At 47.3% G+C, this 24,474-nt stretch overlaps 1 protein-coding gene across 2 annotated transcripts in view; it reads right to left on the bottom strand.

Moving 5' to 3' along the window:
* Positions 1-24,461, bottom strand: part of GTF3C1 (general transcription factor IIIC subunit 1) — an 89,786-nt gene extending 65,325 nt beyond the window's left edge. Inside the window, exons 1-6 of one of the 2 annotated variants that reach the window (XM_055232670.2) lie at positions 24,156-24,461; positions 19,496-19,705; positions 12,380-12,556; positions 11,984-12,127; positions 7,519-7,615; positions 2,843-2,966 (exon numbers count right to left, since the gene is read on the bottom strand). In XM_055232670.2, coding sequence (XP_055088645.1) covers positions 2,843-2,966; positions 7,519-7,615; positions 11,984-12,127; positions 12,380-12,556; positions 19,496-19,705; positions 24,156-24,376 — 973 coding nt within the window. In that variant the 5' untranslated portion in view covers positions 24,377-24,461. The remainder of the gene's footprint in view (positions 1-2,842; positions 2,967-7,518; positions 7,616-11,983; positions 12,128-12,379; positions 12,557-19,495; positions 19,706-24,155) is intronic. The other variant, XM_055232671.2, reaches the window with a different exon arrangement.
* Between the last annotated feature and the right edge of the window lie 13 nt (positions 24,462-24,474).

The raw sequence follows: 24,474 nt of genomic DNA, 5'->3' as shown, positions 1-24,474 counted from the left end.
CCGCCCGCCTCGGCCTCCCAAAGTGCTGGGATTACAAGCGTGAGCCACCGCGCCCGGCCTCCTTGGAATTAATAACTGCACTTTTTGCCATTTGCTTGGTTTTCTATGTGCATGTCACTAACTCTAAGGATTCTTTATTTTTCAGTTTCTTCTGCTCCCTACTTTATTTCAGTATCCTATGTTTGTTTGTTTTTCTTATGAGTTTTCCTGAAATATTCAGGGAGGCATTAAAATGCTGCCCAAAGCCCTGTGTTTTGGAAGTGGAGAGGAGGAAGAGAGAAGTTACCATCAGGTGGGCTTCCATGAAGAGGGAGCTTGCAGGGGCTATTTTGTTGGGAAAACCCCCAAATTTCAGTATCTGGAGGATTTTTCTCATGGACTGGTCAGTTTCTTCAGAAAAAGGAGTCTCCAGCCTCTGGCCTAGGAAACCGTAAGTCTGGCTGTCAGTGTTGGAGGAGCCGAACGGTTCTAGGAGCCCATGTTCCCCTTTGGGAAGCTACTGGAGGATGCACATCAAACGACAGACTAAAACAAGAGACGGCCAAGCTGGGTGCAGCAGCTGGGAAACTCTCACCTAGCAAGACTGTCACAGAGCCCTCATTTTTGGCACAGTGCCCAGTCTCCAGCTTGGTCTCATATCTTTGAGCCTAGAAACCCTCTGGCATGCTCTCTAGAGACAACGCCAGACTTCTGTCTCTGTGGGGAAGGGCCTCTTACAGGGTTGTAATTTCTCACACAGACCATTAACCAATTCTCTTTTTCTAGCCGTATCCATACTTATGCTTTCAAAGGCACCCAGTATCCCCAAGTTTTAGTTGATTTCAAGTTCTGAGGTGTCAGTTTTTGGCTATCGCCCTTCACAGGCACTTAGCTTTCCCAGTCTGGTCAGTCAATTGCCATTTGCCCATCTGCCTTTCAGTGGCCAAATGTCATCACCAGCTCTCCCTTTTGTCATTTCCTGTCCTGTTTTCTTTGTAGTTGAGGGTTTACTCCTCTTATATCCCTTTTCATCACTATGGTGAAGTTTGGGTGGAGTGCAGATAAATGCATATATTCCAACTACCACCTTTTACTGAGAACTCTGACCCGCAGCTTTTAAAATGATTCTGGTTAATCAGGAGGAGTAAAAAGGATGGGACAAAAATCAAGAATAGATAAAAATAACTGGACTTGGTGGCTCACGCCTATAATCCCAGCACTTTGGGAGGCTAAGGCAGGAGATCACTTGAGCCCAGGAGTTCAAGACCAGCCTGGGCATGATAGCAAGACTTCGTCTCTACTGAAAATAAAAAGAAATTAGCCCAGCATGGTAGGGTGTGCCTGTAACCTCAGCTACTCATGAGGCTGAGGCAGGAGGATTAGCTTGAGCCTGGGAGATCAAGGCTGCAGTGAGCCATGGTTGTGCCACTGCACTCCAGCCTGGGAAACAGAGCGAGACCCTGTCTAGGAAAAAAATATAATGGAGGCTGGAATGCAATGGCGTGATCTCGGCTCACTGCAACCTCCACCTCCCAGGTTCAAGCGATTCTCCTGCCTCAGCCTCCTGAGTAGCTGGGATTACACGCACGCACCACCATGCCTGGCTAATTTTTTGTATTTTTAGTAGAAACGGGGTTTCACCATGTTAGCCAGGCTGGTCTCCAACTCCTGACCTCAGGTGATCTGCCCGCCTGAGCCTCCCAAAGTGCAGGGATTACAGGCATGAGCCACCGTGCCCAGCCTAAGGAAGGTTTTTAAAGTTTCATAGTATGCTCCTTAAGTTAACTTTCTTAGAAGGCTCAGATCCTACCTCTGCTGAGTACTGATTGTTTAACCTTCTATAAGTTACTCAGCATCTCTTCACTTTAATTTTCTTACATATAAAATGGTGACAATGCCACCAACCTTACAGGGCTAGATAACGAGATCATGCAATACAGAGTAGGCACTTCACAAAGGCAGGCTAAAGAATGATGAGTGGCTGGCAGTGGTGGCCCACGCCTGTAATCCCAGCAATTTGCAGGGCTGAGGCGGGTGGATCACTTGAGTTCAGGAGTTTGAGACCAGACTGGGCAACATAGCGAGACTCTCTCTCTACAAAAAAATACAAAAATTAGTCGGGTGTGGTGAGGCTGAGGCAGGAGGATCGTTTGAGCCCAGGAAGTGGAGATTTCAGTGAGCTGAGATGATGCCACTGCACACCAGCCTGGGCAACAGAGAAAGACTCTGTCTCCAAAAAAAAAAAAAAAAAGAGGCTGAGCGTGGTGGCTCATGATTGTAATCCCAGCACTTTGGGAGGCCAAGGTGAGTGGATCACCTGAGGTCAGGAGTTCAAGACCAGCTTGGCCAGCATGGTGAAACCCTGTCTCTACTAAAAATACAAAAAATTAGCCAGGCGTGGTGGCGGGCACCTGTAGTCCCAGCTACTCGGGAGGTTGAGGCAGGAGAATTGCTTGAACCCAAAAGGCAGAGGTTGTAGTGAGCAGAGATCACACCACTGCACTCCAGCCTGGGCGACAAGAGCAAGATTCTGCCTAAAAAAAAAAAAAAAGAAAAGAAAAAAGAGGAGACTACGGTGGCTTAGTATAAGGAGGAAAAGATGAACTTGTTTATTTGGGCACCTGATAAAACTATGATTTTGGAGGACACCACAGAGATGTTTGCTGGAAGTTTGTTCAGCAAACATTTTCTAGGCACTTTTTATATGGACAGTCCTGAGCCAGGCACTGAGGCATAGAGTTAAATAAATATGTGAAATCATTATGCCGCAAGGCAGAATGTGATCAGAGAGAGAGGCTGAAGCTTAGAGGATAGAAGTGAGAGCCAGCCAGCCGAGGGAACAGAAGCTGAGGCTCTGCGTTACCTTTCTTTGTCTTACAAGGTCCACATTCAGGGTGGATCTCTTGCAAGCGAAGAGACACCACCTTGGCTAGCCCGGCGTTGAGCATATACTGGTACAGACGCTTAAATGTCCTTTCACACAGCCCCTGCCAAAACACAATTTAAAGGCTACTATTAGACACAGCAAGATGTCTAAAATGACTAGAAAGTCATGTAAATGAACACAAGTTCAGGACCTGAATTAATTGATTATCTTGAGGTACTAATGAGGAAAGCCTGCCAAGCTACCTTGTCAAGGGACCAAAACAAGGTCTAGAGCAGGATATAAACGATTCTACCTTTCGATTAGAGAGGGGGAAAGAGATTTGCTTCGCCAGATCCTGGAAGGGTGCGCAGGGGTGGGAATGAGGCAGGCAGGAGTGGAGGAGTGGAGACTGAAGACTTCATCTGATACCTTTTCATGTTGTTTTGATTTTTTAACCATATAAGTGTACTACTAATACAAACACACACACACAGATACATACCCCTGTCCCCCACGGGCAGGAGAGAAAAAAAGGTGAAAAAATAGGTTAAAAAATTTTATAGGCTGGGTGCAGTGGCTGACACCTGTAATCCCAGCACTTTGGGAGGCCGAGGCGGGCAGATCACTTAAGGCCAGGAGTTTGGACCAGCCTGGCCAACATGGCGAAACCCCATCTCTGCTAAAAATACAAACATTAGCTGGGTGCGGTGGCATGTGCCTGTAATCCTAGCTACTCAGAAGGTTGAGGGTGAGAACTGCTTGAACCGGGAGGCGGAGGTTGCAGTGGGCCGAGATCGCACCACTGCACTCCAGCCTGGGTGACAGAGTGAGACTCTGTTTCAAAAAAAAAAAAAAAAAATTGTAAAAATGTAAATGTGGTCTATGAAGTTACAACAGAATGATAATGGGTATTTCCATCTCATCACTCCTATTTTCGAAGGCTGAAAACCAAAATGATCCTAGGAACATCTCCCCTGCAGGGGTGACCAACAGCAGCCTCCAGTGCAGGTGGTGCTTTTAAAATTGATACAATGTTTTTCTTCAAGAAAGTAATTTACTTGCCAAAATTGAAAAGTGAGCCATTTCACATAAAAAAAGACCTAGATTCTGGCTTCTCTTGAAAGGCTAGGACTGCAGCTCCTCACAGCAACAGTGAACAGAAGCCTCGATCAGCTGCTCTTCAGCAGGGCCTGCCCGGCTCCAGGGGGCCACAGCCTTTGCGCTCCCCCACCAGACCCTCCGACAATGAAACTGAAGGTCAGTTGCCATTTATCACCATTTTTGTGCTGGTTTTCTCTAATGGTAGTTAAGAGGAAAGTTAATTTCTTAAACCGATCCTGTATCAAAAATTTATTTTATACATGGCCCATTTTGCTTGTGGGTATCACCCTCCTGGGCACTGCTGCCATGTGATTTTGCAGCCCCTGGCAGGTTACCACAGCTCCCAGCGAAGGAGCGAATGGCAGGAGGCACTCGTGACTGAGAGCTGTTCACTGAGTCTTACAGCTTTCCTCTTACACTCTGGGGGAGAGACAGGGAGCAAATGTCTGTGGGCTGCCGCCGCCACATAAGTGTGGTTACCTCCCAGGCTAACCAGCACTCCAGCCCTTGGGTGTCAGAACATATGGCTATCAAAACAATACAGAAGACTCACATATGGCTCATTCAAAGCCACTGGCTTGTACATGGCATTTATCGTTAATCTAGCCATGCCCCCAGCATCATAAAAAGACCCCATGGAAACTCATCCATCAGATCCCAGCCCTTGACATATGGCACTAAGCCCTGGACCATCCTAAGAGGGGAAGGATGATGTAGTCTTGCCTTCTGAAGGGCTGCCATCAACGACTTGCACAATGTGGCCAGCAAAAAGAGAAAGAGGCAGTGAGTCTTCGTACCAAATACCCCCAAAAGGCAGCATCTATATTCATGGCCTCAGCTTCATCTATAGGCTAATTATTCACTGAATCCTGCTCAGCTCTCTGTGACCCCAATTTCCAGCTACTGACTAGACATCATCAGGGGATAGTCATGGAAGATCTTCATACCCAATACGTCTGAAACTCAGATTTGTCCTGTGCCTCCTCCTCACCCAAATCTGCTCCTCTTTCTGACCTATTTATTCAACTCCCATTCAGCAAATATTTACTGAGCCTCTACAGGGGGCCAGGCACTGTCTTCATCGTGAGGGCTCGCAGTGAGCAAGCAGACATGATCCCTGCCTCACAAGCCTGCCTTTGTGCTGCCTCATTGAGCAGCAGCCACTCCAGCGAAACTCACTGGCTTCCTCTCGAGATCCTCCTTCTTCAGTCACCTCTGCATCTCAGTGCAGGCACTCACCACGTCCTGTTAGTTTCACCTCCAAAATGTTTCTCAAACAATTCCAGCCCTCATGGCCACAACCTCGCCACCTTCTTCCCATCCCCTTCCCTCCACCAGCTCATCTGCCTAGACTGCAACTTCCACCTCCCAGGCTCAAGCCATTCTCTGGTCTCAGTCTCCTGAGTAGCTGGACTGGTGCATACCACCACCCCTGGTTAATAACTTCTTCATTTCTACATGGCCAGCAGCAGTGCATAAGGCTAAAGTTCCAAGGCTAAAGTCCCCACTCCTCAGCCAGCACTCCAGTCCTTTCTGATTGGGCCCCTACCTTCCTATCCAGCCACACAATGTGCCGGCTGCCCTCTGGATTACTGCCCACTTCTAAGCATGTTGCATGGCCTTCCACAACTCATGCCTTTGCACCAGCTCTTCTCTTTTCCCTCAAATGCCACTTTCCCTCTGTCTATGTGGGGAAAAGCCCAGCTCAACTGTGCTTTTGGCACAGCTCTTTGAGGCTTTCCCCAGTTCTCTAAAGAAAGCACCCCTTTCCCTCTACCAGCTCGGCTACATCCTTCCAGGTATGTGTTCACACGCCTGCCCTTCTGACTAGACAGCTCCACAACAGTGTGAGACCTATCATCCTGGCTAACTTTCACCATCTTATTGTGGAACACAGTTCTAACTCAACATACACACTCCCGGAAGTATTTGTTCAATGAATAAGTGAAAGGCTGTCCAGTAACAGTCAAGGCTTGCTGCTAACACAGTCCACAGGGCTGACCTGAAACCTGACTAGCCCTGTCTCCCTGCCCCCAAGTGACTTGGTAGGAGAGAGGGTTTCAATCTCCAGAGTCTGCATGGGCTGGACAAGTAACATTAATCCACACGGTGGCCAGGTATTTGTTTATTAAGCCGGTAGGAAATTCCTTCGTTTCTGCCAGGGTTTCCTGAGAGGACTTCTCCATCTATCTTTGATTTTCTACTCTGATAAACTCAGACACAGAGAAGCAAAACACTTCTCCCCTACTACAAACAGCAGTGCTCATGGAGTGACAAATGGCCCTGCCTCCCTGCCTCGTGTCTGAGAGGTGACAGGAAGCAGGTGGACTGCGGGGGACCCAGCCAGTGCACAACTAGTTCCAGCTAACTGCTGTCAGGAGAGACGGCAGGCCCAGGCTTCTCATTTCTCGAGACAGACTGGAAACCTAGATTTTTATGGAAGGTCTCAATTTCTTAAAAAATGCTAGGTCAAATTTATTTTTAACAGACCAAGTCTGGCCCACAAGCCTCCAGACTGTAACCACTGCTTTAAAGAGGCTTAGGCAGGCAGTGAATCTAGCAATGCGGAAGACACCTCCTCCCCCTGTGAACAATGAAATCAGAGAACTCCACCGATGCAACGCGGGGAAAGAACAAGGACTGTCCTGGTGCCTGCTGTCAGACTGAAGACCACTCATTAGGGGACTAACTACTAGTCACCAAAGAGCTTGACTTCAAATGTTCAGTTTTAATTTCTGGTTTCACCTGCAGGGCAATCTTGTTTTCCTCCCATCTCTAACGTTGGCTCTTTCCTGACTTGCACTGAAACCTTCCAATCAGATTGGAAGCAGCTCCCCTCCGCCTTTCTCCCTCTCGCGCTCCCTTTGCCACAGCCTCTGCTCTGGGGCCCAAAGACGAAGCAGGTCAACAGCTGCCTTCCTCTCTGCGTCCTCTCCCCTCCCCCTCAGGACAGCCCCTCTGCTATTTCAGTACAAAACTACTGGGAACAAGATCATAAGCTTGATTACAGAAGTAAACCTAAATGCCATGTTTTCCTATTCCGTCTGAACTTTGATAATAGGTCCTAGAACGAACTCCGGGGAAAAATGGAAGTCAGGCAAAGGCAAGAATTTAAATGAAGGACAAAGCACTCTCTCATTCTAAAAAAAAAAGCTGGGCGCAGTGGCTCACGCCTGTAATCCCAGCACTTTGGGAAGCTGAGACGGAAGGATATTTGAGGTCAGGGGTTCAAGACCAGCTTGGACAACATGGTGAAACCCTGTCTCTAATAAAGATATGAAAATTAGCAGGGCGTGGTGGCGGGCACCTTGTAATCCCAGCAACTTGGGAGGCTGAGGCAGGACAATCTCTTGAACCTGGGAGGTGAAGGCCGCAGTGAGCCGCTGTCGCACCACTGCACCCCAGCCAGGGCAACAAAGCAAGACTGCGTCTCAAAAAAGAAAAGAAAAAAACAACAAACAAAGGAAAATCTCATTTGCATCAAATCCAGAATAGGGCTTAGGGTTGCAATTCATTCATCTATGCCTGACAAGATGACACCCAGCCCCGCCCGTGGGAAACCCCAGGCTCACCAGCTCTTCCCTCAGCTTTCCCAGCGTCTCTATGTGGTTAGTCCGTGTGCTCAGCATGACCGAAAGCTTCTCCATGAGGATGTCGTATTTGCTCCTCCTGCAAGAAACACCGAGCAATTCGTTTTTTCAAACCTGTTGCTGAAGTCAATATTTACTGCCTGTTTCTTAAAGATGACACAGCAAGACTTGACTTAATCATTTAACAATAAATAACAGAATCTTTTAGGTCTCATAGATCATCTAGCCCAATTCCTACCTTCTACAGGTGGAGAGACTGTGGCTGTGAGAGGTTCTGTCATGTCTAAGGCCACCTTTCTAGAGGCAATGTATAGACTAGATTCTAGGACTAAAACTTGCATGACATGATTCTGTAAAATACCTTTCATTTTTACAATACTTTTAAGTTTAGGAAGTATCACACATATCTTCTTACAAATCACTTGGTGAGGGGCCGGGCAAAATCCCAGCACTTTGGGAGGCCGAGGCAGGCCGATCGCTGGAGGTCAGGAGTTCGAGACCAGCCTGGCCAACATGGTGAAACCCTATTTCTACTAAAAATACAAAAATTAGCCAGACGTGGTGGTGGGCGCCTGTAATCCCAGCTACTTGGGAGGCTGAGGCAGGAGAATTGCTTGAATCTGGGAGGTGGGGGTTGCAGTGAGCCGAGATCACACCACTGCATTCCAGCCTGGGTGACAGAGCAAGACTCCATCTCAAAGAAAAACAAAAAACAGATCACTTGGTGAGGAAGGATGGGAGTTATTCTACAAAGTTAACACGCTTTACTGAAGTTCAGGCTGGAGACACAAACCTAGGTCTTCTTCCTCTAAAACCAGTCCTCTCCTCACTCACTGGGATGCCACTCTGATTCTGAAGCTCCGGTTCCTGCTCCTGACTACACTGACATGGCAGAGCCTACCTTCCCTCTCATTTCTACCGTGAAGCGGATGTCATGATCAATGCTTCCAAGCTAACGGCCAGCAAAGGAAGCCATTTAAAAACACTGAGGGCCCTTGACTGTGTAAGTCTAGGGGGAGCCCAGGGAGGGGTGCAGGGAGAAATCTTGTTGCCAGTTCGGCTGGACAAGCACAGCTTGGTTTGACTTACAGTCCTAGGGGGAGGGAGAGCACACGTATGGGATCCAGAGACTACACCCACTTCCCCATCTGTACTGCCTCTCAATGAATCAAAGAATAAATGGAGGGACAGACAGGTAATGCATATGAGCCACTCTGCATAGGAGGCACTGTGTCACAGCCATTTAATACAAGAGGCAACGGTGGTTCAAAGAGGTCAAGTGACTGCCCAGGTGAGGGGCAAAGATGGAAATACAGATCTTGACTTAATCCAGTGTTCTCTCTCCTACCCCACAGCTGCCACCCTGTGTTCTTGGGCTGAGCACAGGCTATACACAAGTGAAGAGTTTGGTGAGACAGTTACTTAACCAATGGACAGTATGACCCAATTAAAATGTGAATTCATAGAAGATGCTGCTCTCTAATACTGTACAGTTGGCTCTTGGACAACATGGATTTGAACTGGCCGGGTCCACTTATACACAGATTTTTTTTTTCATATTTATTGAAAAAATATATTAGAGAATATATAAAAATATATTAGAATTTTTGGAGATTTGTGAGTTTGAGAAAACTCATAGACAAACTGTATAACATTAGAAATATTGAAAAAATTAAGAAAAAGGTATGTCATTAATGCATAAAATATAGGTGGATACTAGTCTATCATTCATTACCATAAAATATACACAAATCTATTATAAAAAGTTAATCAAAACTTACGCAACCATTTACAGACCATACATGGTGCCATTTGCAGTGGAGGAAATGTAAACAAACATGAAGATGCAGGATGAAATCAAATCTGCATAAAATTAACTGTAATACACAGTGTACTACTGTTAATAACTTCGTAGCCACCTCCTGTTGTTATTGTGGCAAGCTTAAGTGTTGTGAGTATCGGCTTAAAAATGCCATATGATGGGCCGGATGTGATGGCTCACGCTTGTAATCCCAGCACTTTGGGAGGCCCAGGTGGGCGGATCACCTGAGGTCAGGAGTTCGAGACCAGCCTGACCAACATGGTGAAACCCCATCTCTACTAAAAATACAAAAAAATTAGCCAGGCGTGGTGGCACATGCTTGTAGTACCAGCTACTTGGGAGGCTGAAGCAGTAGAATTGCTTGAACCTGGGAGGCAAAGGTTGCAGTGAGCCGAGGTCGTGCCACTGTGCTCCAGCCTAGGCAACTGAGTGAGACTGTCAAAAAAAAAAAAAAAAAAATCTCATCTCTGTGTGAGTAGTTCCTCTCTAGTAAATTACTTGTGGCAGTAAAAAGTGATCTCTTCTGAGGCTGGGAGTTCAAGAACAGCTTGACCAACATGGAGAAACCCTGTCTCTACTCCAAACACAAAATTAGCTGGGCGCGGTGGCGCATCGCTTGATCCCTGGAGGCAGAGGTTGTGGTGAGCGGAGATCGCACCATTGCACTCCAGCCTGGGCAACAAGAGTGAAACTCTGTCTCAAAAAAAAAAAAAAGAAAAAAATGATCTCTTGCAGTTCTCACGTATTTTTCCTCGTGTTTACCGCAATACCATAAACCTTGACTGACACCATGGGACCCACACAAAGTGCCACTAGTGATGCTGGAAACGCTCCCAAGAAGCAGAGAAAAGTCATGACATTTCAAGAAAAAGTTAAACTGCTTGACATGTACTGTAGAGTGAGGTCTGCAGCTGTGGCTGCCCACCATTTCGGACAATTTATCTTGTTAACAATGTAAACTTATGGTATCAATAAGTACAGTACAGTATTGTAAATGTATTTTCTTAATAACATTTTCTTTTCTCTAGTTTATTGCAATAATACAAGAACAGGCTATAACACATGGAACAAAATATGTGTTAACTAACTTTATATTATTGGTAAGGCTTCTGATCAACAGTAGGCTATTAGTAGTTAAGTTTTTGGGGAGTCAAAAGTTATGTGTAGCTGGGCACGGTGGCTGACGCCTGTAATCCCAGCACTTTGGGAGGCCAAGGCGGGTGGATCACTTGAGGTCAGGAGTTCGAGACCAGCCTGGCCAACATGGCAAAACCCTATTAAACTCTACAAAAAATACGAAAATTAGCCGGGTATGGTGGCAGGTGCCTGTAGTCCCAGCTACTCGGGAGGCTGAGGCAGAAGAATGGCTTAAATCTGGGAGGCGGACATTTGACAGAGGTGCAGCAATGATGATTTTCACCCCTGGAGATCCGTAGTCAACAGTCTATGCACATGTGTCGAGCACTTTCTTTGGCCCAACCCATGTGCACTGTAAACTTTAACATTTATATGTAATCATTCCCCCCACTTTTGAAGGATGCACCTCCCCTCCCCACTATCCCTCATTGCTGCCTACCTCCACCCCAGAGAGCTGCTGGCCAGGTACTGAGGGGCTCAGGGCTTCCTCAGCTAAGGGATGCTCTTCCCAGGCCCTGCACCAGCTTGACCTTTTCCCATTCTGGCTTCTGCCCCTCCCACAAAAAAGGGCATGAGGTTGTGCAGTGACGGCTGAGACCTCTGCAGAGTGGTGAAACTTTTCTGTCCCTCATTCCGATGTCAGGTAATTAGTCACCCCAATGGCAAGGATGAAGAAGTCAGAGATAACCTACTCACTCCCCTAGTCTCCCTGGTCCTCAGAAGGGAATGTGCACATTTTACCAGTTTGCTATATCATCTGGACAACAATATCCCGCTAAAATAGCAATATCACACATTGCTACCGCTTAGCAGAACCTCGCCATCTCGTCCATATAGATTATGGTTGAGTGCTGCAAAACATCCAATGTGAAACTGACATAATTCAACTACAATTCTGCCACCACAACAAATCTGACTTACTTTTATTTTTACATCTCCCCAAAATGTCACCAAAATGTTAATGGTTCCTATTGTTAGCTGTGAAGTTATAGATTTATTTTTCCTTCTTTTCTGTATAGTTTCCTGGTTTTCTAAACAAGCAGGACTTATTTTCACAAAAAAAGATAACAAATATCATTTTTTAAAAAGCTATAGTCATATTCTAATTTGGCTTCTATTATTATTTTTTTAAGAGACAGGGTCTCACTCTGTCACCCAGGCTGGAGTATAGCAGTGCAATCATGGCTCACTGCAGCCTCAAATTCCTGGGCTCAAGCGATCCTCCTACCTCAGCCTCCTGAGTAGTTGGGACTACAGGTGTGCACCACCACGCCCAGCTAATTTTTTATTTTTATAAAGACGCCATCTTGGTATATTGCCCAGGCTGGTCTGGAACTCTTGGCCTCAAGCAGTTCTCCCACCTCAGCCTCCCAAAGGGCTATGATTACAGGTATGAGTCACTGTACCCAGCTGCCCCTACAATTTTTAAAGCATACTACACATGGCTGCAACTAAAAAACCTAATGTTTTGATCACTACAAACCATACCTGTCCACATGAAACCGGTTCAGTAGGAGGAGGATTGAGTGTTGCTGGGCTCCAGTGGGTAATCGGATCACATGGGACTGCATTGTAATCAGCCCGTTTTTGTTCAAAATTTTTCTGTGATAGTGCAGTTTCCCAGCATCAACCCTGGAGGAGAAGAGGAGCCATGTCATTTGCTTTGCTGGTAGCTTTATCAATGTATAGAGTCTCTCACTTGGACATAAACACCAGAGACACAAACCTCCTGTCCAGCCAACCTAAGAAAACAGTCACTGTGAGACCACGGCCTTGAAACAAAAAGCCATGCCTCAGGGAAGACACCGCAGCAGGCCCCTGCATTTGGGGTTCAGGGTGCAATGACGTATAATTTAAAGCAGAGAAGCAAATCCTCTCACTTACTTGAAAGCAGTGGTGTGAAGGTCTCGCTGGAGCTCCCCTTGCCACCTGGACCGGCCTAGCCGTTCCAGGATGCAGTAGGAGAAGTCAGGCAGCTTCAGGTCCGGATCCCCCTCCTGGCCTATCAAGGCCCTGTACCGCATGGCCTGGGAGGCAACGATGATCAGTTTCTTCCCCCACCTGCAAATCAGAAACAATTGCATGAAGAAGTAAGTTTAACTGATTTTAGGAAAACTGAGATAAGAAAAAGAAATGTGCAGAATCCTCATTTTCTGCTTCTTCTAGGAGTTCACAAGACCCCAAAATTAAGTTAAGCAAGTTTTCAGTCTTAGAAGTGGTGTGCTAAAAAAGGCAATAATAATAATAACAATAATAATAATAAAAGTAGTGTAGTGTGCTGAAGGAACAGAGCCAATCTTATCTCCTTGCTGAAAGCCCTTCAGGGCTTGCCAAGGTGCTCAGGCCAAATCCAACTCCTCATCCCGCTCCTCCTGGAAAGCTCTCCAGGGCCCAGCCCTCCCTGCCTTGCTTATCTCATCCTCCACAGCTCTGCCCCTCACCCACAGGAGCCTTCCTGTTCCTAAGACAAGCCTCAGGGGTGCTGCCCTTGCTGTTTCCTCGGCCAGGCTGCTTTTCCTCCAGGTCTTTAGGTGACTGATTTCTTCTCATCATTCAGGTCACAGCTCAGTTGTCAACTCCTCAGGCCTTCCAGAAAATGCCAACTAGAGTTCCAGCCCCACCCCCACCATTTCCATATTCTTCATAGCACTTAGCACTCTTAGAAATGACTATACACACACACACACACACACACACACACTTTTTTTTTTCTTTTGCCAACTTTCTTGTCAGTTTTCCTCATTCAAATATAAGAGCAGGCACATTGTCAACCTGTTCACCAGGACATCCTTAGTGCCTAGAATAATGAATTTGGGTGGTAACAGGGGCTCTGTGTATATTTGTTAAGTAAATGATCTAGCCCAGTGAGCTGAACTGATAAAACAATCTTCAGAGTCAAAAGCACTGAACAGTGCAATCAGTGGACCTGCAGTCTCATTTTGGCTTCACTGCTGAAGGCCAGACCTTGCACAAATCATTAGTTCCTTCTTCTAAATTGACAAGTGAGAAAGAATGCACCAAAAGAGGCCAAAACCACTTCCTAGCAAAAGGCATGTGAGGACAGCCCAAGTGAGAAGACTCATTTCTGTGCTGACGCCTAACAGTCTTTACTGTGCATTCCCCATCACTGATGATGGAGACTCCACCACAGTGCCTGGCCTGCTCAATCTAACTGACATCTTGAGCAAATTGACCTGCTCCATTCACCCACTCTCAGAATCCAAGCCCTGGGCCTGCAGCTGGGAGATCCCACAAGGATGTGTGCTGGGGAACCCATCCCTCACTCGCTCCTTGGCATCAAGTTACTCAACTGGAGAAGACTGAAGTTTGAATGTGTCCCCTGAAAGTTCACGTGTTAGAAACCTAATTTCCATTGTAACAGTATTAAGAGGAAGAATATTTAAGAGGTGATTAGGCCATGAGAGTTCTGTTCTGCCCTCTTGAATACATTAATGCTTTTATCGTGGGAGTGGGTTAGTTATCTCGGGAGTGGGACGTCCTTGCCAGATGCTGGTGCCATGCTCTTGGACTTCCCAGCCCCTTGAACCATGAACCAAACAGACTTCTGTTCTTTATAAATTACCCAGTTTGTGATATTCTGTTATATCAGCAGGAAATGGCCTAAGGTAGAGGACCCCCGTTTCCCAGATGAAGAAGTCACCAAGGGTCCACATATAAAAGCTCACAGGCTACCAATTCTGTTCATTGGGAGCCAACATCCACTCTTCTCAGCCCTAGTATTTGCAGATGCCTGGTCACGAGGTCCTTCTGCAGCCACACCACTCAACTCAGTCTGACAGTTTTCCTTCCTTCTTCCCCACACCAGATGACTTTATTTTTACCACTAAGTAGGCACGAAGAAAAAGAGGCTGTTTTAACTTAACTGCATCTTTCTTCACATTGTTTGACATCTGAAATTAGTATTTTGCCTAAGTCACAGAAGCCCATATAGTGCATCTTCAAAAAGAATGTTACGTTGTGAATACATAGACAGAAAGTCCACTTTATATATCCAAATTTCACAAACTTAGGACCTATGCTCTTTTGTTCCCAAAATAGGCTCATTAAATTAAATTATAAGAGGTCAGCTGGGGGAAAAAATGTTTGAAAACAGGGCACTGGTTTGCTGCTTTTAAAACATCATTACTCTGACTAGTTTACTATCCTTCACTGTCATGATCCCAATGTTTGTTAATTATTGCGAATTAGCTGATTCGATGACTCCTGCTAGTTTTAATTTGCTGACTGGTCATCTTATAGGTTATCAAATGCCAACGAAGTACCATGCAAAGTACACCAGGATACCAAGACAAATAAAAACAGTTTCTACCTTCAAGGAGCTCACAGGCTACTGAAGGAGAAAAAAATTTAAAATGAATAATTCTAGTATGAGGTCATAACTTCTCTCACAGAAAGAGGCTCTAGTTGTTGAGGCTGTAAAATGGCATAGATGAGGAGCCCTAATTCAAATATGTGTGTATAAACAAGAGTGTGTGCACAGAGATTAGGGAAAACCCCACAAGGAGTGATTCTTTTTTTTTTTTTTGAGACAAAGTTTCCTGTTGCCCAGGCTGGAGTACAGTGACGCGATCTCAGCTCACTGCAACCTCTGCCTCCAGAGCTCAAGTGATTCTCCTGCCTCAGCCTCCCGAGTAGCTGGGATTACAGACACTTGCCACTGTGCCAGGCTAATTTTTGTATTTTTAGTAGAGATGGGGTTTTGCCATCTTGGCCAGGCTGGTCTTGAACTCCTGGCCTCAAGTGACCCACCCACCCCCCCCCGGCCTCCCAAAGTGCTGGGATTACAGGTGTGAGCCACTGTACCAGGAGGCAAGGAGGTGACTCTTGTATTAGCAGTGTGCTGGGTGGATGAGAGAGTGAAGGGGAAGGACGCAGAAGCTGCACGGTTACAGAGGCATGAAGAAGCATGCCTGCTCCTGGAGGTAAGAGGTGCAGCACGGCTACAAAGTCTGGAGTGTGGTAGCCAGCTAGAAAGCAGAAGGAAGGAAAGCTCGAGAGGCCAGCAGCGTCTACATCCCCAATGGCCCTCTGATGCCGTGCTGGGGAGTTCAGATTCTGTAACATGGGTCAGGGGTTACAACTTCAAACATGTATTTCTAGAAGCCAGCTTTGTGCCAGGCATATTATAGAACTGAGAGATATAGCAGTGAACAAGAAGGATAGAGTCCCTGCCTTTGAGCAATGTATAATCTAGTGAGGAAACGGTGACATAAACAAACACTTAAAACCATTTTTGGTGCCATAAAGAGTACTATGATGGTGTCTGCGCAATGGGGGACACTTCCAGAGGAGTCAGGTTGAAGCCTGAATGATGTGGCGATGTGAAGATTTGTGGGCAGAATATTCTTGGCAGAAGGAACAGCACAAGGATTGCCTTGAGACAGAAAGGAGCCCAGCATATTGAGGCTGAAGTGCAGTGCAGAGTGAAGAAACTGAGGTCGGAGCACTGGGTGAGCAGAGGCACAATCACATAGAGCCTGTTGGGACCCGATCAGGAGGGCAGGGAGCACACACGAACACAATCTCACGGTGTGTGGAACTGGGTGGTACGTGGCCAGCTGAGGGGAACTCTGGCCTATATCATCCTGTAAAAAATTGGTCTCAGTGCAGCTAGATCTTGTGATTTTTCAGGAAAAGCTAGAAATCCAGGTTTTTAAATGTTAGCAATGAAATAAAATTAAAAACCAAACAGAATACCATGCTGGGCACACAAAGCTCAGCTGTGGGCAGATTTGGTCAGTTTGAAACCTCTGCCTAGTGTGGTCAGGGTACATCCCATCACATTGGGGCCTAGGAGAGTCCCACGTTTATGGCTTGTACAGCCACGTGCATGAGAGTACATCTGACCAGAATAGAGAACGAGAAAAGGCAGTACTATGGTTTGGAAGAGGCTTGTCCACACCAAAACTCATGTTGAAGTTTAACTACCAGTATGCTGGGTACAGTGGCTCATGCCTGTAATCCCAGCAGTTTGGGAGGCCAAGGTAGGCAGATCACCTGAGGTCAGGAGTTCAAGACCAGTCTAGCCAACACGGTGAAACCCCATCTCTACTAAAAATAGAAAAATTAGCCGGGCATGGTGGCAGGTGCCTGTAAACCCAGTTACTCAGGAGGCTAAGGCAGGAGAATCGCTTTAACCTGGGAGGCAGAGGTTGCAGTGAGCCAACATTGTGCCATTGGACTCCAGCCTGGGTGACAAGAGCAAAACTCCGTCTCAAAAAGGAAAAAAAAAAAAAGTTTAATCCCCAGTGCAGCAGCATTGGGAGGTGAGGCCTAGTAGGTGTTTGGGTAGTGGGGGATGGATCCCTCATAAATAGATTAATGCCACCTGGAGAAGAGAATGAGTCTCCTTCTCCTGGGAATGGATTGGCTCCAGTGAGAGTGAGTTGACGTAAAGCAAGGATGTCCTCCAGGTTTTGCCCCTCTGCACATGTTCACTGTCCCTTGGACCCTCCACCATGTTATGAGGCAGCACGAAAGTCTTGCCAGAAGCCAGTGCCATGCCCTTGAGCATCCCAGCCTGCAGCACTATGAATTAAATAAGCCTCTTTTCTTTGTAAATTACCCAACCTCAGGTATTCTGTTCTAGCAACATACAACACACTAAGATAGGAAGAGAAGGCAGGTTTGGGGTGAAGGAGAGTGATGATCACACTGGTATGCATGGCAGATTATTGGAATAACACATATTCCGCTTGGGAGAGAGGTCTGGGACTAGACAGAGTCTTTAGAAGCAGTTAATGTGTCTTTTTTTTTTTTTTTTAAGAGATAGTGTCGACCAGGTGTGGTGGCTCACGCCTATAATCTCGACACTTTGGGAGGCCAAGGTGGGTGGATCACCTGAGGTCAGGTGTTCGAGACCAGCCTAGCCAAGATGGTGAAACCACGTCTCTACTAAAAATACAAAAATAAGCTGGGCGTGGTAGCATGCACCTGTAATCCCAGCTACTCAGGAGGCTGAGGCAGGAGAATCGCTTGAACCCGAGAGGCTGAGGTTGCAGTAAGCGGAGATCATGCCACTGCACTCCAGCCTAGGTGACAAAGCAAGACTCTGTCTCAAAAATAAATAAATAAATAAAAAGAAATCAGGTCACACTGTATTGTACAGACTGGAATGTGGTGGTGCAATCATAACTCACTGAAGCCTCAAACTCCTGGGCTCAAGCAATCCCCCCATCTCAGTCTCCCAAGTAGCTGGGACTACAGAGTGTACCACCATGCCCAGCTAGTTTTTTGTTTTTTAATTTTTTGTAGTGATGGGGTCTTGCTATATTGCCCAGGCTAGTCTTTAACTCCTGGCCTCAAGCAATCCTCTTGCCTTGGCCTCCCAAAGTGCTTGGATTACTGCTCAGCCCACCAGCCAACATTTAAATGGTGGAAGGAAGTAGATGAATTCACAAATAAGCTGGTGAGGAACGGCAAGGAAAGTAGAAAAACAAAATAAGGCAGGAAGCCACTGGCACAAAAGCTTTGAGTCCTTAATAGTGTAGCAGGGTCAAGGAGATTAGGGGCCTAACAGTGTTCATGGGCCCATGGGATCTTAGAGGATAAAATTGTGAAGTGATAAAGTCAGGAACCAGGATTGCAGTGGGCAAAGAAGTGAAGAGGGAGAAAGTGAATGGGGCTGATTCATCTAAGAAGCATGGCTGCAGAGTCAAAGAGACAGCCAGTTACAAGTGGTTTGAGGTCAAGAGAAGGTTCTGCTGTGAGATGGCTGAACTGTGTTCATGTGCTGAGGGGAAAGCTTCAGTAGAAATCAAGGACAGACAGGAGGCAGTGGCTCACACTCGTAATCCCAGCAATTTAGGAGGCTGGGGTGGGAGGATTGCTTGAGACCAGAAGTTTGAGACCAGCCTGAGCAACATGGCAAGACCCTATCTCCACAAAAAGTAAAACTTAGCCGGGTGTGGTGGTATGCGCCTGTGGTCCCAGCTACACAGGTGGGAGGTGGGAAGATCACCTGAGCCCAGGAGGTCAAGGCTGCAATAAGCTGTGATCACACCACTGCACTCCAGCCTGGGCAACAGAGTGAGACTCTGTCTCAAAAAAAAAAAAGAAAAAGAAAAAGAAAATCAAGGAGAAAGATGAGCTAATTGAGAGGTGGAAAAGAGCAGGGGTAGAGGGAGCTGCGCTGGGGGAGGGGAGGAGGAGGAAGGGATCCATCCAGATCACAGCCTTAGACAGGGCCACCATTTCTCACCTCCTCCGAGATGAGAGTAGACAGGGAAGAAATGTGGAAAAGTCTGCAAGTCAAGAAAGAAGGTGGAAGTTAGCAGAGTTCACATTGCCCTGAAAAGTAGGAAGGAAGGCAGGAATGGAGTTAGGTGCTTGAAAAAAAATGATCATTTGGATTAGACACTCTGGGAAATTGGGATATTGACTGAGGATTCACAAGAGAACGGCTTGGCAGCACAGGACCCAGCTAGGAAGAGAGAAAGGGCACCATTCAAGTGTTCTAGGACTGTGAGCACAAAGGAAAGAGAAAGGCAGGACCCCTGACCCCAGTGAAGAAGGCAAATGAAGGCCAAGAACTGGCTTAGTGCAGGGCTAGTTAACTCTGACAGACTCCAAGGTTGTAGGCCAGATCCAAGTGCTCTGACTACACATTCAAAGCACTCAGATTCCCAGGAATTTCTTTTTTTCCTTTCTTTTTTAGTAGACAGGGTCTGACTCTGTTGCCTAGGCTGAAGTGCAGTGGCATGACCTCGGCTCATTGCAGCCTGCCTCCGCTTCCTGAGTTCAAGTGATTCTCATGCCTCAGCCACTACAGTAGCTGGGATTATGGGTGTGTGCCACCACAGCCGGCTAATTTTTGTATTTTTAGTAGAAACAGCGTTTTGGCATGTTGGCCGAGCTGGTCTTGAACTCCTGGCCTTAAGTGATCCACCTGCCTCGGCCTCTTAAAGTGCTGGGATTACAGGCGTGAGCCACTGTACCCGGCCAGATTCCCAGGAATTTCTGATGGTGCAAAATAGTTACCTGTCAAAGGCTTCTACCATGGTACAGCGAGGCTGCAAGGACTTGGTTCTGATGTCATTGGTAATGTTTTTCCTCTCCTTAAAGTAGCGGCATGAGCCCTGGATGCCATCCTTATTCTCTAAGATCATATGAATGGGGTAGACATCCTCCAAAGCCACCGGGTCCCTCCTAGACTCCAAAATTCCAGTTTCCAAATCAATTTCTTCATACCTAAGGAGAAAAACACAAATATCAAAGCCCAACTCAGCTTCAGATACAATGCGTGCTTGGCTGTGTTCTTTTGACAACCTCCAGCAGAGATCAGAGAGAAGTGAGATCACTCAGTTTTCCTGCCTTATAAATGCAGATAATCTTGACAAGCAGGTTCCTGCCTTTCTATCCCACAGAACGCAGACCTTTCCAGGACTCCCCAGACTATTCCAGAAGCTGGGTGCTGGGACCTAAACCTCTTTATTGGCCAAGTCATGGGCTTTTGTTTCCCTCCAAATCTGGTACTCAGTCTCCAAACCACCAAGTTGGACGAAATGATTCAAGGCTTTCCTCCTCTTTTTTGAGATGGAGTTTTGATCTTGTTGCCCAGGCTAGAGTCCAATGGCATGATCTTGGCTCACTGCAACCTTCACTTCCCGGGTTCAAGCAATTCTCTTGCCTCAGCCTCCCAAGGAGCTGGGATTACAGGCGTGTGCCATCACGCCCAGCTAATTTTGTATTTTTAGTAGAGATGAGGTTTCACCATGTTGGTCAGGCTGGTCTCGAACTCCTGACCTTGGTGATCTGCCTGCCTCAACTTCCCAAAGTGCTGAGATTACAGGTGGGAGCCACCACAAGTGGCCAAAGCTTTCCTCCCTTTAAGATCTCATCTTTCCATCTCTCCTTAGTTATCTCTCTAATATCCTAATCCATTTTCATGGTTTGCATTACCGCCTGCATGTTAACAAGTCTCACCTTTGAATTCTCAGTCCTTTTTCTCCGAATACAGATCCAATGTCTTCAATTGTCTATTAAACGCCTCCCATTCCAAATATGATTGCCTCTCCTCAGCTCCAATTAAGTCCCTTCTTTCCCTTCTTACTACCGCTTTCTTCCATGTGCCTCTTACAACACCATGGAGACATTTTTCATTTGTGCTTCTTTCATGCAATTAGCCAAGCTTGTCAAGTTTTCTTTTTTTTTTGAAAAAAAAAAATACATATATATATGTATATATATAATTTTTTTTCCCTCACTATGATGTTGCCCAGATTGGTCTTGAACTACTAGGCTTGAGTAATCTGCCCACCTCAGCCTTGCAAAGTGCTAGGATTACAGGTGTGAGCCACCTTGCCTGGCTGCTTATTAAGTTTTATTTTGAAATCTCACTCACATCCTACACTAGTCTAATTGCGGCTAAATCCCATGTACATGTTTCAGCCCTTTCCTTCCTTGCCCCCTCTGTGTTATCTGTACTATTTAACCCTCCATTCCTTTTTTTTTAAGGGACTTGAGTTTTGATCTTGTCACCCAGGCTGGAGTGCAGTGGCGCAATCTCGGCTCACTGCAACCTCCGCCTCCTGGGTTCAAGCGATTCTCCTGCCTCAGCCTCCCTAGTAGCTGGGATCACAGGCACCTGCCACCACACCCAGCTAATTTTTGTATTTTTAGTAGAGAGAGGGTTTCACGATGTTGGCCAAATGACCCACCCGCCTCGGCCTCCCAAAGTGTTGGGATTACAGGCGTGAGGCACCGCACCCAGCCCAACCCTCCATTCTTAAATCATCCTGTCTCCACCCAAACTTCCAGAACACCACTCTGACCTGACTGTCCTCTACCTCTCCAGCCACACTGCCTCAGTCTTCTTTTTTTTTTTTTTTGAGACGGAGTCTCGCTCTCTCACCCAGGCTGGAGTGCAGTGGCACGATCTCGGCTCACTGCAAGCTCCGCCTCCCGGGTTCACGCCATTCTCCTGCCTCAGCCTCTCCGAGTAGCTGGGACTACAGGCGCCCGCCACCACGCCCAGCTAATTTTTTGTATTTTTAGTAGAGACAGGGTTTCACTGTGGTCTCGATCTCCTGACCTCATGATCCGCCCGCCTCGGCCTCCCAAAGTGCTGGGATTACAAGCGTGAGCCACCGCGCCTGGCCTCTCAGTCTTCTTTTGAAAGTCCCTCACCCTCCATCCAGCCTTGAAATGTATGTGTACTGCAGGGCTCTGTCTCAAGACCTCCAACCACACTACACTCTCTCTTAGGGCTGATCTTAGCCAGCCGCTTTAATTACCAGCTGCTAGGAATGACTCACAGATGTCTAGCTCAGTCCCACCCTCTGGCCTGCTTTCACTCCCACGAAGCCAGATGTTTACTAATTAAGACTCTTCACTTGGACAACTCAAAAGAACCTGAAGCTGAATGTGTCACATATCTCTTCAGCAAAGTCCCCACCTCCCCCAGACTCAACCCCCACGCTGTTCTTCCGTGTTCCCAGCCTCAGAGATGAGAATCAGGGTTTGCTCAGGTGCCCAAACAGCAGCCTACTATGTCTTGACTGCCTGTGCTCTTCATCCCCACACCCACCATGGTAAGCCAGACCACGACTAGATTACTAAAAATCTCTCAAGTTTACTCTTTGCCACTAGTCTGACCCTCTCTTCAGTGACTTCTCACTGTCCTTTTGATAAAGGATAAGCTTTTTTTTTTTGAGATGGATTCTCCCTCTGTCACCCAGGCTGGAGTGCAGTGGCACCATCTCGGCTCACTGCAGCCTCCACCTAGCTGGGATTTCAGGCGTCCACCACCACGTCCGGCTAATTTTTGTATTTTTAGTAGACATGGGGTTTCACCATGTTGGCCGGACTGGTCTTGAACTTCTGACCTCAAGTGATCCGCCCACCTCTGCCTCTGAAAGTGCTGGGATTACAGGCTGATAAACTCTTTAAGTAGGTTAAAAGACTTGATTCCAGTCCAATTTGGCTAAGGGCAGAGTAAATTCTGAACTTAGACCTTCCTCAAAGTCTGGGTTCTTCCCTTGCTAGTTGACCTTTAGCATGCCACTTGACCCCTCAGGGCCTCGATTTTCTCCTCAGGAAAATGGGGAGAATATTACCCATCTCCTAAGGTTTCTGAAAAATTAAATAACATGTTGTATGAAGGATCTTAGCACAGTCCTAGCTATTCCTCATTCCCTACCTCCAATTCCACACTTCAGCTACTTACTTCACATTTGCTCTTCTCTGTCCAACAGTCCTCTTTGCCAAGTGGCTGCCTAAATCCAACCTTTAAGTTTTGTCTTGAACATTATTTTATTTTATTTTTGAGACGGAGTCTCACTCTGTCACCCAGGCTGGAGTGCAATGGCTCAATCTCAGCTCACTGCAACATCTGCCTCCCAGGTTCACAAGTGATTCTCCTGCCTCAGCCTCCTGAGTAGCTGGGATTACAGACATGCGCCACCATGCCAGGCTACTTTTTGTATTTTTAGTAGAGATGGGGTTTCACCATGTTGGTCAGGCGGGTCTTGAACTGCTGATCTTGTGACCCATCCACCTCAGCCTCCCAAAGTGCTGGGATTACAGGCATGAGCTGCCGCATCCGGCCTGTCTTGGACATTATTACCTCTTGGAACCTCCCCTGACCCTCACAATATGGCTTAAGAGCACAGATGCTGGAAATGGCCTGGGTTCAAATCAATTCTTAGTCACTTATTGCCCCCAGAACCTTAGGTTACATAATCCCTCTGTGCCTCAGTTTCTTCCTCTGTAAAATGAGGAAGATAACAGCACCTACCTCATAGATGAGGATCAAGTGAATTTAATCTCCTGTTTAGAGGAGTTTAATCAAGTGAGGATCAAGTAAGTTTAAGCTCCTAAGCTTCTAGAATAGGTTCTTAGAACAGCAATGTGGCCGGGCGCCTTGGCTCTCGCCTGTAATCAGGGAGGCCGAGATGTGAAGATTGTCTGAGGTCAGGAGTTCGCGACCAGCCTGGCCAACATGATGACACCCCATATCTACTAAAAATGCAAAAATTAGCCGGGCGTGGTGGAACATGCCTGTAATTCCAGTTACTCAGGAGGCTGAGGCACGAGAATCGCTTGAACCTGGGAGGCGGACGGAGGTTGCAGTGAGCCGAGATCGCGCCACTGCACTCCAGCCTGGGCCACAGAGAGAGACTCTATCTCAAAAAAGAAAAAAAAGAACAGCACCTCATCCATAAAGTCCCTGATAAAAGTCAGCTTTTAGCATTATCGCTAATTGTCCTGATACGCAGATCTCGAGTTGCCCTAGGCTATCTGCACCCAATGAATATTCCTTGAGGGTCTGTTGCTCTCAAGAGTCTCCAGTCTGGCTCTAAAGTGTCTTCCTGCTCCAATCCTATCCTCCAAGGTAAAGGAAACATTATTTTAAGCCTGAAGAATATCCCCAATCCTGTTCGCCATTACCCCAAAACACAAACAGGGACAAAACGGGACATCACTAGATTCTCCCCCTCCCCCCGCCAACTCCATCAGACTCCAGGGCCCTGCCAGGCCTGAGGGACCCAAGATTAGCTTTACCGCCTCGCTCCAACTCAATCAACAGGCCTCTGGTACTTGCATGGCCCCACTCCATTCCCCCGCCCTGCCCCCAGCTCCATCAGCCCCCGGGCCCTGCGCCCGCGCGCCCGCCCGCCAGGCCAGGCCGCCCGCTGACCGGTCCTGAAGCTGTAGGTCGGGTCGCTCCCGAGGCTCCTCATAGAAGCTGATGCCCGGGTGCGTGGCTAGGGCCCGCCAGAGAAACTCCTGCGTGCAGGGTTCCAAAGGCAGTGGGAAGGGCGGCACTCGCGTCTCCAGCCGGCTCCACAGCGCTGGCAGACACAGGCCATCGAGCCCCTCCAGAGCCACTTCGTCCAACAACGACTCCAACGCGTCCATTGCTACTTTGGTCGGCGGCGCCCGGGCCGCATGCGCAACGCACCCCCAAGGGCCTTGGTCCAGCGCGCCTGCGCACAGCGATCCGGGGCCCGGGGAGG

The sequence above is a fragment of the Symphalangus syndactylus genome, chromosome 11 (genome assembly GCF_028878055.3).
Source record: "Symphalangus syndactylus isolate Jambi chromosome 11, NHGRI_mSymSyn1-v2.1_pri, whole genome shotgun sequence".
Classification (NCBI taxonomy): Eukaryota; Metazoa; Chordata; class Mammalia; order Primates; family Hylobatidae; genus Symphalangus; species Symphalangus syndactylus.
Note: the sequence above shows the minus strand (reverse complement) of the source record. Positions and strands in the feature narration are given on the sequence as shown.